The sequence below is a fragment of the Bos taurus genome, chromosome 1 (genome assembly GCF_002263795.3).
Source record: "Bos taurus isolate L1 Dominette 01449 registration number 42190680 breed Hereford chromosome 1, ARS-UCD2.0, whole genome shotgun sequence".
Taxonomy (NCBI): Eukaryota; Metazoa; Chordata; class Mammalia; order Artiodactyla; family Bovidae; genus Bos; species Bos taurus.
In genome coordinates, this window is record NC_037328.1 from 132729944 (window position 1) to 132746609 (window position 16666).

The 16666-nt window shown below is 35.0% G+C and overlaps 1 protein-coding gene across 4 annotated transcripts in view; it reads left to right on the forward strand.

Annotated features, from left to right (window-relative positions):
- The window catches only part of STAG1 (stromal antigen 1), a 505017-nt gene that overhangs the window by 310502 nt on the left and 177849 nt on the right, over positions 1 to 16666 (forward strand). For all 4 annotated transcript variants that reach the window (XM_059889103.1, XM_059889102.1, XM_002685052.7 and 1 more), the window contains one exon: positions 10639 to 10843. In XM_059889103.1, coding sequence (XP_059745086.1) covers positions 10639 to 10843 — 205 coding nt within the window. The remainder of the gene's footprint in view (positions 1 to 10638; positions 10844 to 16666) is intronic.

Consider the following 16666-nt stretch of genomic DNA (forward strand, 5'->3'; position numbering starts at 1 on the left):
TTTTATAGTTATTTTTGTTTTTAAATATACAGTATAATTTAAAAACAAAAGTTCAAGGGATACATTTAATAATAAAATATTAATGATAAAATGTAAAATAGTTTTGTTTTGTAAATATGTTTTCTCTGATCTTTCCAAAGATAAGCACTATATCCTTTTCTTTGTTCCCATGACACACAATTGTTATGCATTTTGACATTCTGAAGGAAAATTAAAATGAAGAACTCTACTGATCATTGTGATATGTAAATTCACAGATGTTAAACACAGACTGTGACATTGTGATAATTTAGATAATGACACCCCAGAATTTGGGATTTCTTCTAGTCATTTTAGGAACTCAAAGATGTTGATGTGGATAGTTTCAAACACTTTTTAATGCATCCACCTAAAGAAATTATATGTCACTCGATACATACCAAAAAATGTACTTAATGTGTAAGATATGTAAATCTCCCACCCTCAGCTTAAGAACTGAACTATTAATACTACTAAAATGCTTCTTATCAGAGGTAATCAATGTCTTGAAGTATGTAAGCATTTTTTTTTTCTTACAAACCCATTAATCATGTACCACTCCTCATGAAATGTTTGTGAAGATGCATGGATAGGAGTAAAGGCCAGATGTTTGGTAGCACTTCACTTAAATAACTGATGTCAGTGTGGAGCAGGACATATTTAAAAGGAGCAACATTGGTAGTCCCATTGCTGGTTTGACTTTATATATTTTCCTCATTTCTGTCTATGCCTAAAGAAACAAAAGTCATCAAAGTTTATGATTAAGGAAAATATTGATAGGGATCACTTAGATACGTTTATGGATGTGAGAGTTGGACTGTGAAGAAAGCTGAGCGCTGAAGAATTGATGCTTTTGAACAGGGGTGTTGGAGAAGACTCTTGAGAGACCCTTGGACTGCAAGGAGATCCACCCAGTCCATTCTAAAGGAGATCAGTCCTGGGTGTTCATTGGAAGGACTGATGCTAAAGCTGAAACTCAATACTTTGGCCACCCCACGTGAAGCGTTGACTCATTGGAAAAGACCCTGATGCTGGGAGGGATTGGGGGCAGGAGGAGAAGGGGACGACAGAGGATGAGATGGCTGGATGGCATCACCGACTCAATGCACATCTCCGGGAGTTGGTGATGGACAGGGAGGTCTGGCGTGCTGCGATTCATGGGGTCGCAAAGAGTCAGACACGACTGAGTGACGGAATTGAACTGAACCATTATTTTAGGCCCATTTTGACAGTATCATTTTTGAGGTAATTCATTTGTTCTACCAAGAAATATTTGACTATTAACCATGCCAAAAATGGAAGATACAGCACTGAATAAACCAAAATCCCAGTCTTCATTGGAATTTTCATTTCATTCAGGGGAAAAGCTAATGAATGGCTATATATTAGCCAAAAGAGTATGACAAATGATAATAAATGCTATGCAGAATAATAAATCAGAGAAGACTGAAGAAATTAGGAAGGGAAGGATTATTTTAAATAGGATGGTCAGAAAAACTGTGTAAGTATGTAACCTTAGATAAAGACTTGAAGGAGGTGATGGAGCATCCAGGCATATATCTGGGGGAAGAGAAAACAATAAGGGCAAATGGCCCCTTGATAGAAGCATAACTAGGATATTAGACAACAGGGAAGTAAAGCACACTGACTTACATACTGCACTTGATTGTTGTGTTCTCAGGACTTTTTAAATATGAAATAGTTTTTCCACATATTTTGTTATTTACATCACATTAACTTTTAGATGACAACTTAGTTGTCGTCTAAAAAAATGCCTCACATTTTTATTTAATTGTTTTACCTCCATGGTATCATTTAATTTATTTCTATAGTATAGCCTCCTAAAATATAGCCTCTATTTTGTAACTGAAAGTTATGTCTAGTGACTTTGTTAAATTATATTTACATTCTCTGGAAAGATAATTTCATCCGTGATGCTGTATACTTCATATTTTGTCACAGTAGGGTAGCTCATAATGTCAGGTTGCCCACCTATTATTCTGATTGAGCACTTGTTTAGTTTAAGATAATAACTCTTGAATCTTTTTGTGAAACTACTTTTCCCTTTTCAAGTCTCAAATTATTTTGCACTTTATTAACATTCTGCTTATGTCAACTTGCGTCTTAATGGTTTAGCATCCATTGACAGCACGTTCCAGAAATTTTGTATTTATTTTGACTGTAGATAGCAGTGTGTTGTGATGTCTAAAAATAGGATATTCTCTATCAGTCATTTATGAATTAAAGGGAGAAGGCAATGGCTCCCCACTCCAGTACTCTTGTATGGCAAATCTCATGGATGGAGGAGCCTGGTAGGCTGCAGTCCATGGGGTCACTAGGAGTCAAACACGACTGAGCGACTTCACTTTCACTTTTCATTTTCATACATTGGAGAAGGAAATGGCAACCCACTCCAGTGTTCTTGCCTGGAGAATCCCAGGGATGGGGGAGCCTGGTAGGCTGCCTTCTCTGGGGTGGCACAGTCGGACACAACTGAAGGGACTTAGCAGCAGCAGTCTCTTCTTATGGGATATACTAATTAGGTATTCTTAAAAGTGTTATGCCTTCTGCAGTAGTCAGGGAGTAAAGAATTCTTTGTTTCCTGTTGTGAGGAAACAGGTTCCGCCCAGAAACAGAAAGTCATTTTTGTCCATTACTCAGTTTACTTCAGTAGATTTTATTTCTTTAATTTTCAAATATTCATCACATCCCTCCCATTTTGTCTGTCATTATTGTTACTATATTAAACGGTCTCTCCCCTCACACTTTTGGTTTTGGATTGACTGCAGTGGAGAGTCACCTTTGCTCCATGTCCTTCACCTTTTCTTCTGTTTTTCACATTGGAACCAAAAATACATTTTTAAAGCTCATAGCTGTTGATGAACATCCTTCAGTTCAGTTCAGTTCAGTTGCTCAGTCGTGTCCGACTCTTTGTGACCCCATGGACTGCAGCGCACCAGTCCTTCCTGTCCATCACCAACTACCAGAGTTTACTCATGTCCATTGAGTCGGTGATGCCATCCAACCGTCTCATCCTCTGACATCCCCGTTTCCTCCTGCCCTCAGTCTTTCCAAGCGTCAGGGTCTTTTCAAATGAGTCAAAAAAAAAAAAAAAAACAAATGAGTCACCTCTACGCATCAGGTGGCCAAAGTATTGGAGTTTCAGCCTCAGTATCAGTCCTTCCAATGAATATTCAAGACTGATTTCCTTTAGGGTGGATCTCCTTGCAGTCCAAGGGACTCTCAAGAGTCTTCTCCAACACCACAGTTCAAAAGCATCAGTTCTTCGGCACTCAGCTTTCTTTATAGTCTAACTCTCACATCCATACATCATTACTGGAAAAACCATAGCTTTGACTAGATGGACCTTTGTTGGCAAAGTAATGTCTCTGCTTTTTAATTCAGTGACCACCTGTTTTCTCCAAAGTAAAGTTTTACTTCCTTACCTTTCTTTGATCCAACCCCATCTTTCTTCTTGGTTACAGAATCCAGTTTAGATTCCAAATGTAATGCAGTTCTGTACTCCCATTGTTGCACTTTTGTTTATAGGCCTTCACTAATTGTTATTACCTAGAAAAGGTGTTGACCCTGTTTTCCCTGTCCAGTTGCTTCTGCAGAGAATTGACATTCCTTTCTAAGTACTATATACCCTTGTCAAGTTCCTATTATTATATTTAATTCTTTTACAGTTTTTTTAATGTGTTCATCTTATCAATTAAATTAGTTTCTTTAGGGGACTGAAGAAATGGGGAGAAGTTGATAAAAGAGTTTAAATTTCCACTTACAAGATGAATAAGTTCTAACGATTTAATGTACAGCAATAGTATATGTTGCATACTTAAAACTTGCTAAGAGAAAAGATCTTAAATCTTATGTCACACATATAAAAAGTAATGGGATGGAGGTGTTACCTAATTGAGTGGTGATAAGCTTTGCAATATATATGTATTAAATCAACATGCTGTATAACTTAAACTTACACAGTGTCATATATCAATTATATCTCAATAAAGCTGTAAAAAATATATAGAGTAGAAATTCTTCTAATAATATCCTTGTTCTGCTTATCTTTGTATGCCTGATGACCTCGTATAGTGCCAGAGCTTATTTGTTGCTTAATAAATGGTATGAATAGATAAATGAGTGGGTGGATGGATAGTTTCTCCAAACAGTTGTTTGCAGATCATTGATTTAAGCAATAGTGGTACATATCCTCCGGCAAAGTCTGTTGAAATTAGGTAACCAAAAGCCACGTTTTACCAAATAGGTAACTTTTTTTTATAACATTGTCCATCAGCTGGGTTAAAAATCAAATCTCTTGAATTTATTCTTAGAAAGTGTTTTATCTCTTTAAATATTTGTAATTTGTGACCACAATGCGTTCCCAAATACCAAAGTCTTAAGAATTAGGCAGTTAGCCTTCCACCTCTGCTAGCTGCATGAGTTCTGCCTTGCAGTGGACCTCTTATCTTTTAAGATTCTTATTTTAATCCTAGTTAGAAGCTCACAATCTTCTAGTTCTCTTTGTTGACTCTTGTCTATGAAGGTTGGCACCCTTACCTACCACACCCATCAGTGTTCCCAGAACTTCCAAAATAGGTGTTTCCATTAGTTTTTTGTCTTTCTGTTTGGCAACAAAAACAATTTTTCTCCTTTGGAAGAGTATTCACTAGACAGCCTTTCTGTCCTCCAAGGCTACTGGTGTAAACCAGGTGAAGCTCCATTGTAGAATAGAGAATACATGGATTTTACAAACACAGAACCAGAGAAGACTTGTAGCTGTGTGATCTGGGACAGGTTCTTTAGAACTTATTTTTCTCATCTTTATATGTACTATAGGATGCTTTTTTTCTACTCTTCTAGCTATAGTAGGTTTTTGCTGTGCCATGATGGTGAATCCATTTACTGACCCTCCCCAACAAGATTAAGGTTTCTGGCTTTTATGGGAGAAAGGTCTAGAGAAGTGAGCTGTACGTCTTACCTTTCCCATAGCAGTTGAGGATCATCCTCTGTAGGCCTGCATCAAAATAGGTTCTGTCTTTTCTGCTGTCTCAGGCTTTTATTACCTGGTTGAAACCTGTGGTCAACTGATAAAAAGAGATTTGGAGTGAGTGTGAATTCCTTGTAATTCTGCGCTGACAAGTTGGCCCACACTTGGTCTTTGACATTTGTTAGCATTTTGCCTGATTTCTTCTTACCTCTTTTTGTCACAGAACCTTTTCTTCTGGGTTCTGCCACAGGTGGTAGAGTTTGTGTGGCTCATCTTTTCTTGGAAAGCTTGTTCTTTGGAGTTCAAGTTACTTCAGCTCAAGATGGGATTAAGAAAAACTATAATTTTTTTTTTGATGATTAAGCTATTTTCATTGTTTGTAGCATTTTATATTCTAAGCAGAAGCTAAACCCTGTTGTTACTCTTTGACTTTACTTTTAGTGTTGTGTTTTTTTAATGCAAAAAATTACTTTTATGTTGATTGAATTTGTTGGTTCTTTTTTTAAATTTGTTGATTCTTTATGACTTCTGACTTTTTAAATATTTTTGAAAAAAAGACCCACTCTGAGAATATTCTCCCATATTTTCTTCTATTTCTCTCTTTGTTGAGTATTTTTATTTCATTGGAAATTTAATTTGGTATAAGGTACAGTGATATCTAATGTTTTTCTAATGAAAAGCCACTTGTATTGTACCAAAATTATTTATTGAATTATCTTTCCCCACTGCTCATAATTATTCTGTAACAGAAATGAATTTGTTTGTAACAGAAAATCTGATTAGTAGTGACTCAAATTCACAGGAGTTTGTCTCACACAAAATAAATCTGCAAGTAGACAAAGCATGGTTAGTACTACACCTTAACAGATTAAAAACCTATACTTTATCCATCTTTCTCTCTAGGAATCCTTATCCATGTTCCCTCATGGTTACAAAATGGCTGTTGAATATCAGTACCAAATCCAGTGAAAAAGGAAAGGGCAAAGGTTGAAGAGGTCATAGTAACCTCCTTTGTCCATTTTAAAAGATTTTTTTCCACAAGTCCCATCTAGGGTATTATTTTCTAGGCTACTAGTGTAACTTCTGTCAGTGACCATCCTTTCCTTCAGTTCATCAATTGAGTTTCTAAAGAAATAAAGTATTTTGGATATATGCAGCCTCATGTTAATTGCAGTATTATTTACAATAGCCAAATATGGAAACAACCTAAGTGTCCATCAATGGATGAGTGTGTAAAGAAAGTGTGGTAGGTACACACACACACAAGAAATAGTATTCAGTAGTTAAAAAAAGGAAATCTTGGAATTTGTGACAACATGGGTGGTCCTTGAGGTCATTACACTAAGTGAAATAAGTCAGATAAGGAGAGATACCATATGATCCCACTTATATGTGAAATCAAAACAATAGCAACACAGAAGAACACTGAGCTCATAGATACAGAGAACATGTTAGTGTTTCTCAATGTGGAGCAATGTGCAAAATGGGTGAAGGGGGTCGAAAGATATAAATTTTCCAGTAATGAAATAAGTCCTGGGGATGTAAAGCATGGTGACTATAGTTGTTACTACTTTATTGCATATTGAAAAGTTGCTAAAAGAATAGACCTTAATAGTTCTTAACACAAGAAAATAAAAAGTTTTGTAACTGTTCATGGTAACAGATATTCAGTACAGTTCAGTCACTCAGTCGTGTCCGACTCTTTGCAACCCCATGAATCGAAGCACACCAGCCCTCCCTGTCCATCACCAACTCCCAGAGTTCACTCAAACTCAACATCCATCGAGTTGGTGATGCCATCCAGCCATCTCATCCTCTGTCGTCCCCTTCTCCTCCTGCCCCCAATCCCTCCCAGCATCAGAGTCTTTTCCAATGAGTCAACTCTTCACATGAGGTGGCCAAAGTACTGGAGTTTCAGCTTTAGCATCATTCCTTTGAAAGAACACCCAGGACTGATCTCCTTCAGAATGGACTTCTTGGATCTCCTTGCAGTCCAAGGGACTCTCAAGAGTCTTCTCCAACGCCACAGTTCAAAAGCATCAATTCTTCGGCGCTCAGCTTTCTTCACAGTCCAACTCTCACATCCATACATGACCACTGGAAAAACCATAGCCTTGACTGGACGAACCTTTATTGGCAAAGTAATGTCTCTGCTTTTGAATATGCTATCTAGGTTGGTCGTAACTTTCCTTCCAAGGAGTAAGCGTCTTTTAATTTCATGGCTGCAATCACTATCTGCAGTGATTTTGCGATGTTAACTACACTTATTGTGATTTTTAAAAATATATACAGATATTGAATCATATTTTATACCTGGAACTAATGTTATATATGAATTATACTTCAAAAAAGTACAAATATATAGATATATATATAAGTTCTCTAGAGTTTTTTGTTTGTTTTATGCTACATTTGAATCTTTGAAGTATACTTATTTTTTATTTAGATTTTCCCAAATGCTGATTTTTCGGGCTTCCTTTCTTTTTGCTGTTGGACCTGAACAGAAAGATTATTTTCTTTCTATTTCCTTGGGGCCCAGGTCAGGTTATGAGCTCTTAGTGGTTGACTTTCACAGTTGCTACAAAGCAAAAGAAACTCTTCCCTGGTGGGCTTTTGTGAAATAGAAGCAGCAGGCAGCCTTCAGAGATAGCTTTGAGAAATACCTTACCTTTCCATTGTGCTACCCTCTACAATCTGTGTTTCCACATCCCCAATCTAAAGAGCTGGGGAGATTCAGCCAGCCCCTTCAGTTCCTTTCTGGTCTCCTATAGCGCTTAGGAGAGCTTATATGGAGCTTATAGAGCTCATATGGCTGTCGGAGGAGGCCTTACAAATAAGCTGTGAAAAGAAGAAGCCAAAAGCAAAAGAAAAAAGGAAAGATATACCCATTTGAATGCAGAGTTCCAAAGAATAGCAAGGAGAGATAAGAAAGCCTTCCTGAGTGATAAATAGAAAGAATAGAGGAAAACAATACAATGGAAAAGACTAGAGATCTCTTCAAGAAAATTAGAGATACCAAAGAAACATTTCATGAAAAGATGGACTCAATAAAGGACAGAAATGGTATGGACCTAACAGAAGGAGAAGAGGTGGCAAGAGTACACAGAAGACTGTACAAAAAAGATCTCCACGACCCAGATAATCACGATGGTGTGATCACTCACCTAGAGCCAGACACCCCGGAATATGAAGTCAAGCGGGCCTTAGGAAGCATCACTACGAACAAAGTTAGAGGAGGTGATGGAATTTCAATTGAGCTATTTCAAATCCTAAAAGATGATGCTGTGAAAGTGCTGCACTTGGTATGCCAGCAAATTTGGAAAACTCAGCAGTGGCCACAGGACTGGAAAAAGTCAGCTTTCATTCCAGTCCCTAAGAAAGGCCATGCCAAATAATGCTCAAACTACCGCACAATTGCACTCATCTCACCCACTAGTAAAGTAATGTTTCAACAATACGTGAATCATGAACTTCCACATGTTCAGGCTGGTTTTAGAAAAGGTAGAGGAACCAGGGATCAAATTGCCAACATCTGCTGAATCATCAGAAAAGCAAGAGAGTTGCAGAAAAATATCTATTTCTGCTTTATTGACTATGCCGAAGCCTTTGACTGTGTGGATCACAATAAACTGTGAAAAATTCTGAAAGAGATGGGAATACCAGACCACCTGACCTGGCTCTTGAGAAACCTGTATGCAGGTCAGGATGGAACAGTTAGAACTGGACATGGAACAACAGACTGGTTCCAAATAGAAAAGGGGTGCGTCAAGGCTGTATATTGTCACCCTGCTTACTTAGTACCATATGCAGAGTACATCGTGAGAAATGCTGGGCTGGAAGAAGCACAAGCTGGAATCAAGATTGCCAAGAGAAATATTAATAACCTCAGATATGCAGATGACACCACCCTTATGGCAGAAAGTGAAGAAGAACTAAAGAGCGTCTTGATGAAAGTGAAAGAGGAGAGTGAAAAAGTTGGCTTAAAGCTCAGCATTCAGAAAACAAAGATCATGGCATCTGGTCTCATCACTTTATGGCAAATAGAAACAGTGGCACACTTTATTTGGGTAGGGGCGGAGGCTCCAAAATCACTGCAAATGGTGACTGCAGCCATGAAATTAAAAGATGCTTACTCCCTGATAGGAAAGTTATGACCAACCTAGACAGCATATTAATAAGCAGAGACATTACTTTGTCAACAAAGGTCCGTCTAGTCAAGGCTATGGCTTTTCCAGTAGTCATGTATGGATGTGAGAGTTGGACTGTGAAGAAAGCTGAGTGCCAAAGAATTGATGCTTTTGAACTGTGGTGTTGGAGAAGACTCTTGAGAGTCCCTTGGACTGCAAGGAGACCCAACCAGTCCATCCTAAAGGAGATGAGTCCTGAGTGTTCATTGGAAGGACTGATGCTGAAGCTGAAACTCCAGTACTTTGGCCACCTGATGTGAAGAGTTGACTCATTTGAAAAGACCCTGATTCTGGGCAAGATTGAAGGAGGGAGAAGAAGGGAACAACAGAGGATGATGGCATCACCGACTCAATGGACATGAGTTTGAGTAAACTCCAGAAGTTGGTGATGGACAAGGAAGCCTGTTGTGCTGCAGTCCATGGGATCGCAAAGAGTCGACACGACTGAGCGACTGACCTGAACTGAACTGATCAAGCTTAGTAGCCCATGTAGTACTCATGTAATACCAAAATTAACTCTCTTTATGGGGTATTTAACTAAGTGCCAAGGTTTCCCCTTCTTTCTGTTCAAGGCTCTTGAGATTCTTTGAGATTCTCTGTTATTGTAAGTATCAAAGTACGCTTTCATGTAACACCACAAAGCTCAAGACCTCATTTGTATCCAATTTTCCTAGCTGCATTTTGGCCTGTAAAAAACAAATAGCCACAAATTGAGAATAGTCTGATAAGGAAGTTCACAGAATTTCTCACCCTCTGCCTTGTGAATTTCCATTTCTCCACCAAAATGTTTTAGGCTAGAGTGAGAAACCTCTGCTGGATTCAGCTCTCAATTTTGTATTTTAAATAAAATGACACAATCTGGGGATCCCAAGAGCCCATGGTAGGCTTTTTCTTGGAAAAGTTAATAAATTCAGTGCATAAACTGTAGAGTTAAATGAAAGTTCATAGTAGAGTTAGAAGAAATAGGGTTGAAATTTCATATGTGGGAAGTTGGTTATACTCTTAAAATTCTTAACTCTTTAAAGTGTCTTATTTAAAATAATTGAAAGGTGCTGTTACACATGTCATGATTAGTTTGATCTGAATTCAGTAGCAAGTAATCCTTTCTAGTTAAACTTCTTTCTTTTTTTGTTTTCTTCTTTACTTTAAATTATCTCAGCTAGTTCCCAAGTACAACAAAACTTAAACTATTATTTTGAATGAATGGCTTAGAATAATGAATTAAATACTGATTGTAAATAACAATTTTGAACTCATTAACAATTATTCAGTTGGGGTAGATCAAAACAAGCAAAAAAGAGAAAGCCATCATGTACCTCTTGGTGTCTGTCCACATGTACTTTGAGAGAAAAATGTTCCTTTTCCAGTAGGAGGAAAAAAGAAATCAAACTGTATGTCATATATCATACTTAATATGTTATTTTTTCTTTTTATCCCTTTTAGGACAGTGGTGATTATCCCCTTACCATGCCTGGACCTCAGTGGAAAAAGTTTCGTTCAAACTTTTGTGAATTTATTGGAGTCCTGATTCGACAGTGTCAATATAGCATAATTTATGATGAGTATATGATGGACACAGTAATCTCGCTTTTGACTGGTTTGTCAGACTCCCAGGTCAGAGCTTTTAGGCATACAAGTACTCTTGCTGGTAAGTAACTAACACTTTATTTCCTTTTCATTTAGTTTTGTTAAATATATTCCAGTTAAGCTGTATTTAAATTCAATATTAATTTAAATTGATTACTTTGCTCTTGAAAAACACAATGTTTCTCCAAAATTTGCATGAATGGTTTGTATTCTCTGTTGAAGTAAAATTTGTGCTTATTTTGATAACTGGCATTTGTTAGTCTTGAGAATGAAAATTGCAATTTTCTGATGAATGTTACCAAATCTCTTTCTGAATGTGTAGTTATTTTCTTGCGTTATTTTATAACCAAATAAGTTGTAGGAGTCCAGCAGGCCATATTCTTTGATAAAACCAAATAATAGTTGAAATTCCAAAGTCACAGGTATTTTCCTACTTAATTACATGGTTTCATTGTTATACATAAATGTGTAAATATTTGTTTATATATATATATATATATATTTTAAACAGTTCCATCTAATTGTAATAGGTAATTGTGACCTAGCTAGGATTCTTTCTGTTCCTAGTGGTATAATAATTTAAATGTAGTGTTTCTAAAATCAGTTTAAGTAGGTAGACTAAGTCCTGAAGAACTGATACATTATCATTTTCCCTGTTGCTTCTGTTTTAGAATTATCTATATAACTTCTGAGTCAAGTATATTCATTTTCCCCTTGTTTTCCTGTAACAAGATAATTTTGTTTATTTAGCTGTTCTGAGTTTTTCAACGATTTTAACTGTGTTTACCTAAAATGACTAAATGACTATTCTTTTTTTCTTATATATATGTGTATGTTTATAAAGAACCTGTGTTTGCATAAACATATATTTAAATATTCCCCAATTACATCCCTTTTAGTAGCAATAACTGACTATATTCAATTTATACACATTACCATTACAAAAATGAGATTTAAGAGTATCCCTTTCCTATTTATTAGGTAAAGAGGCAGATCTTTTACTTAATTTTATCTTTTTTATAAAGGTAAAATCACAGTTTATTGTTGAAAAAATTTTCTGATAGAACAAACATCAAGCACATTTTATTCTGTGTTGTGAGAGACTTTGTACCAAGTTGTAGCTTTTTTGACAAGGTACTATAAATATACTACTTATTACTTAAAAGTTACCTGATACTATATATATTTTCTAATTTCATGACTTTTATTATTTTCTGCCCTTTATATGTACTTTTTTCTTTTCGTTATATTTTCTATTTACTTTTCATCTATCATTCTTCTGTCTGTGTACAGCAATTTCCATTTATTTGGCTGTTTTTCAGATGCATTGTACCAGGAAAAATAGGAGATCAATGTTATGTTTATCCTTATTTTTCAAAAGCTAACCTATTTTTCAAGTTATTCTCAAATTTACTTCAGAATACTACAGTAATTTCTCTTCGTACATTAATGATCGTGTCTTCCAAAGTTCAGTTTCATAAAAAGTGAGACACCAGTCCTACCCTTCAACAAAGTGTGGAAATCTTGCTGAGAATTTAATTCCAGGCTGGATAATAATTTCCATCTTTTCAAGGATTATTTTCTTTTCATCTTTAATCTCTTCTCTGGTTCTCCCTTCCCCTTTTTTTTCTTTTATAGTATATGTATGAGGGATAGATTTAAAGATAATCGTTTTTATTCACTTTGCAGGACGAGTCTTGGGGACTAGATAAAATGGGCAGGAACATTTAATCCTCTGCTTCAAAGACTATGTGCATGGACAGTTAACAAGGCAGTTATGGCCAGATATGATTATCGGCTTTGGAATAAAATGCTCCTTGACATTGCTTATATCTTAGCTGAGAAGAGAGACAATCAGGTTAGTTGTTTTCTAGGGTACAGACAAGATAAGTTTTAGAACTTCATAAGTCATCAGAGTGATCTTATCAGTAGTACTTTTAATCTGTTTACCAATACCCCATTTTCTTGTTATTAATTAATAGTGTGTCCCAATTTGTTAGTGTTTATGCATTGCATTTAATTGTATATTTTGCCACGTTTTTATTAAAATTTTTCATCATTTTGTAGTTTTTCACATTTGTCTGTTCTCCAGGTAGAAGTAGTTTCATTTTCCATTGGTGATAAACTGAACTTTCCCTTTTATTTTTGAAATTCTTTTTACTATTAAATTGAAACAGACTGTTAACAATTAGATTTTATATTACATTTTCCTTATTTTTTCTATTCTTTTAATTGTACTTGTAAAGCATACTCTCCTGTTTGTCTGATTTATCTTCAATAAAGAAGCTTTACTTTGTAGTAAACTTTTCATTAACAATCTTCATAGTTAAGTGCCTTTGTTGTGAAGGTACATAGACAAATAGATAGCTAAATAGTTAAGACATATTAGAACACAGTTTGTGGAATTAATATATATAAGTAATATTTCGGTGGATTTACAATCTGGGATTGGCCATATTTTCTTTCTCCAGTTTCATGAAATTTTCATGAAAAAATATTTTTCTCCTCCAGGTCAAAACTAAGTAGGATTCCCTTTGTTTTACCACTTTGTTCTTTGGTATTATAAAGACAATTCTATTCTCAAAGGATCTATTTTTCAGATTTATAGTTATATTATACTCAGTCATTTGCTGTTATAGTCTCTGACAGTACTTTAGAAATTGAATGTTGGCTTATCTTTTTTATTTTTTGCTTTTTTCTCACCTACATAATTTTCTACATTAGAAATAGATTAATAATGGATATTTCTCGCTTCTAAGGTAAAAATGCTAATTTGAACAAAGAGGGATTAACCGTACAGAATTTTATTAATAGCATCTTGATTGATTCTGTTCTATTTTTTCTAAAATGAATTATGGAAAAATTAGAAAATATGGGTAAAATCATCATATGATAGATGGCCTCATTATGCTGGAAGGTTATCACTATTTAACAATAATGAGTGCCTCTCAGACTCTTGGGAAAGTAAACATTTCTTTTATATCTCATTGTTTAACATCATTGTGTTGGTATATGATTGATTTTTATATTGACATATGATTTGTTATTAATTAGCACTTTTTACCAAGTCAGCATCTCTGGACTTTTACTGAGGCAAGGCAAGCTATATGAAATTTCTTTGTTCTCTTGTCATAGACAAAAATAATTTTATCTTAGTAAATTGATATCTTTTCTTTGGCTTTCAGTTGCTGAAATCATATAATATAGGGTTCATAGAATGGGTTCTGAACCAGATTGTCTGAATACATATCCTTTTCTGCATTTTACTAATTGGGTAATTTTGACAAGTCCATAATTTATTGGGCCTCACTTTCTTCATATGCAGAATGGGAAAGATGTTGATAACTATCTCATTAAAGGAAATTAGGAAAGCTTGAATGGTGCCTGACATATAGTAAACTAATGCTATTATTCTGTAATTACAAAAAGAGCCAGTCGTATTTGCAGTGTTTCCCTTCATTCACTTCTTTTTCCCTCAGAATTTATTGAACACCTACTATTTTAGTAATAGAAGACATTATAGATGGGGAAATCAGAAACAAACATGTAAATTAACAGATCTTTAAAAAACTATTATTAGGAAAACTAATAGTATGTACTTTCATTTTATTTGTCTTTTGGCTCTTCAGTGCCAAATTCTGTTTATTAAATTCAGTAAGTATTTTATGACTCTTAACCAAATTGGATATGAATTTCTATATGGTAGACTTCTGGTATTCTAGGATTAATGCCCAATAATTGACCAGATCTACAAGTGCCACCATATATCATATAACTGTATACATAAAATATAGTAAACTTTTTAAATGTAATTTGCTCTTTAAAATGTAAATATAGATAATTAGAGTAATAAAGAAGTATCATTTTCTTAAAATTATCTCTTATTTTCTATCACCAGGTATGAAAATCAGTTTTCTTTGGGGAGCTAGTTTTTGTAAGGAAGTTATGATTTTTAAAATAATTTTATAAGCATGTCCTTTCTATGTCAACCTAGTGACCTTGGGCAAGTTACATAACTTTGGTGCCTTTCCTCATCTGTATAATATTGATATGAATAGTCCCATTTTATTAGGAGTGTTGTGAGGCTTAAATGAAAGAATTTGTGTTAAATGTTTCACGTATACAGGTCATTCAGTAAGTGTCTGATGTAATAATTATGATAGAATGACAAAGCTTGCTTGGTTTGACTCTAAAGCGGGCAGAGAAACTGAGAAAATCTTGTAGATTTTCCATTAGTGCTTTCATATTACACATGTAAACATTTTCTGTAGATATAAAATTACACATACAATTTAACGAATTCAGAAAAGGAGAAAAATACAAAAGTAAAAATCAGCCATAATCATACCACTTCTTAATTTTGCCATGACATGCTGGTGTTTCCTTTTAGTTTTTTTCTCGTATACATATATATTAGGATTTTTTTATTTTTAAACAAATAATAGGATATTATAATCAATTTTGTAGAATGAGTTTTCTGTGCTTTAAATTTTTATAATTATGTTTAATATAGCAGCCTAATCTTCTAAAATCTAGATGTCCTTTAACTAACGTAGCTTTTTTGCCATTATTTGGATCCTTTGTCTTCTGTTGGATCTCCTACCTTTTGCCTTGGGTTGTTTTTTTTGTTTGTTTTTTTTAAATTTAGCCTCTTCTTTTTGGGTAGCATGTTTTTTGATAGCTTCTTGAGAAAAAGAGCATTGGAAAAGTATATATTTTAGATTTTACATGCCTGAGAAATACATTATATTCTTATGTTATTTGGCCCAGTATAGAATTCATCATTAAGATTTTCTTGAGAATTTTTGTCTTGTTTCCAGCATTGCTGTTGAGAATTCCAGTACATTTTCAAACTTATGATTCTGATCCTGTTTCTTGTCAGTGGAAGCTTCATTTTATGAAATATCATGGTGATATATCCTGATATATATAGATATATACAGATGTATAATTTCCCATTCATTACTCTCTGCTGAATATATTTTACTTGGATGTTAATCTGTTGAATCAGTCCTAAGTTTCTTGTTATTTCCTCTTTTAGTTTTCATTCCTTACTCTTTTTGTTCACTTTGCTTGTATTCCTCAACTTTATTGAGGTAATTTTCATTATCGTTTTAAATATTCTAAGAGTTCTTTTCCATTCTCCATGTTGTTTTTTAACATTATCATGAGTGTAACATTTTCTCTTATCTCGTTGACAGTGTTATTACTCAGAAGTTTTGTTTTTGTTTTTTTGGTGCCCCATTCTGACCTCTTTTTCAATTCTCTTTTATGAGTGTCTTTCATGGGAAGCTTTCCTTAAGTATCTGTTGGCTCTCTAATCATTGCTAACAATGAGACACTAAAGAACTGATTGCCTGCCTGTGTGTGTGTGTGTGTGTGTGTTGTGTTTGACAGGCAGTGGCAGTGACTTTAACCTTTTTGGTGACCATCATTGTAGGGTGGTCCTGTGGTCACTTACCGTTTTCAGTATGAACCATAAAGGGTTGGTGTTGATAATTATTTTCCCTGGGAAAGTTCAGCTCCTTTGTAGAAGGATCTTTCAATCTCAGGTCTGGTTGCTATCTACCTTTTGGGAGTTATACAGGGTGAAGGAGCACCCAGGGCACTCTGCACTTCACATGTATCCCTCCTCTGTATCTGATGAATCCAAATCTCTATGTTCTTTAGGGAATAAACTTTTTTAACTTCCAAGATGAGTTTGTGTTGGAGGAATTACATGACTGCCTTGGTTCAAGTGGAGATTTAATTGTTTATTATACAGACTTTGAAATGCTCCTGTTTTTAGACCTTACTTCACTCCATCTTCTGTAAAAGCCAGTACTTCTCCAATTCCTTAGTGCTTCTGGGTTCTACAGAGTAAAACTGTTTTGTTTTTGTCTTT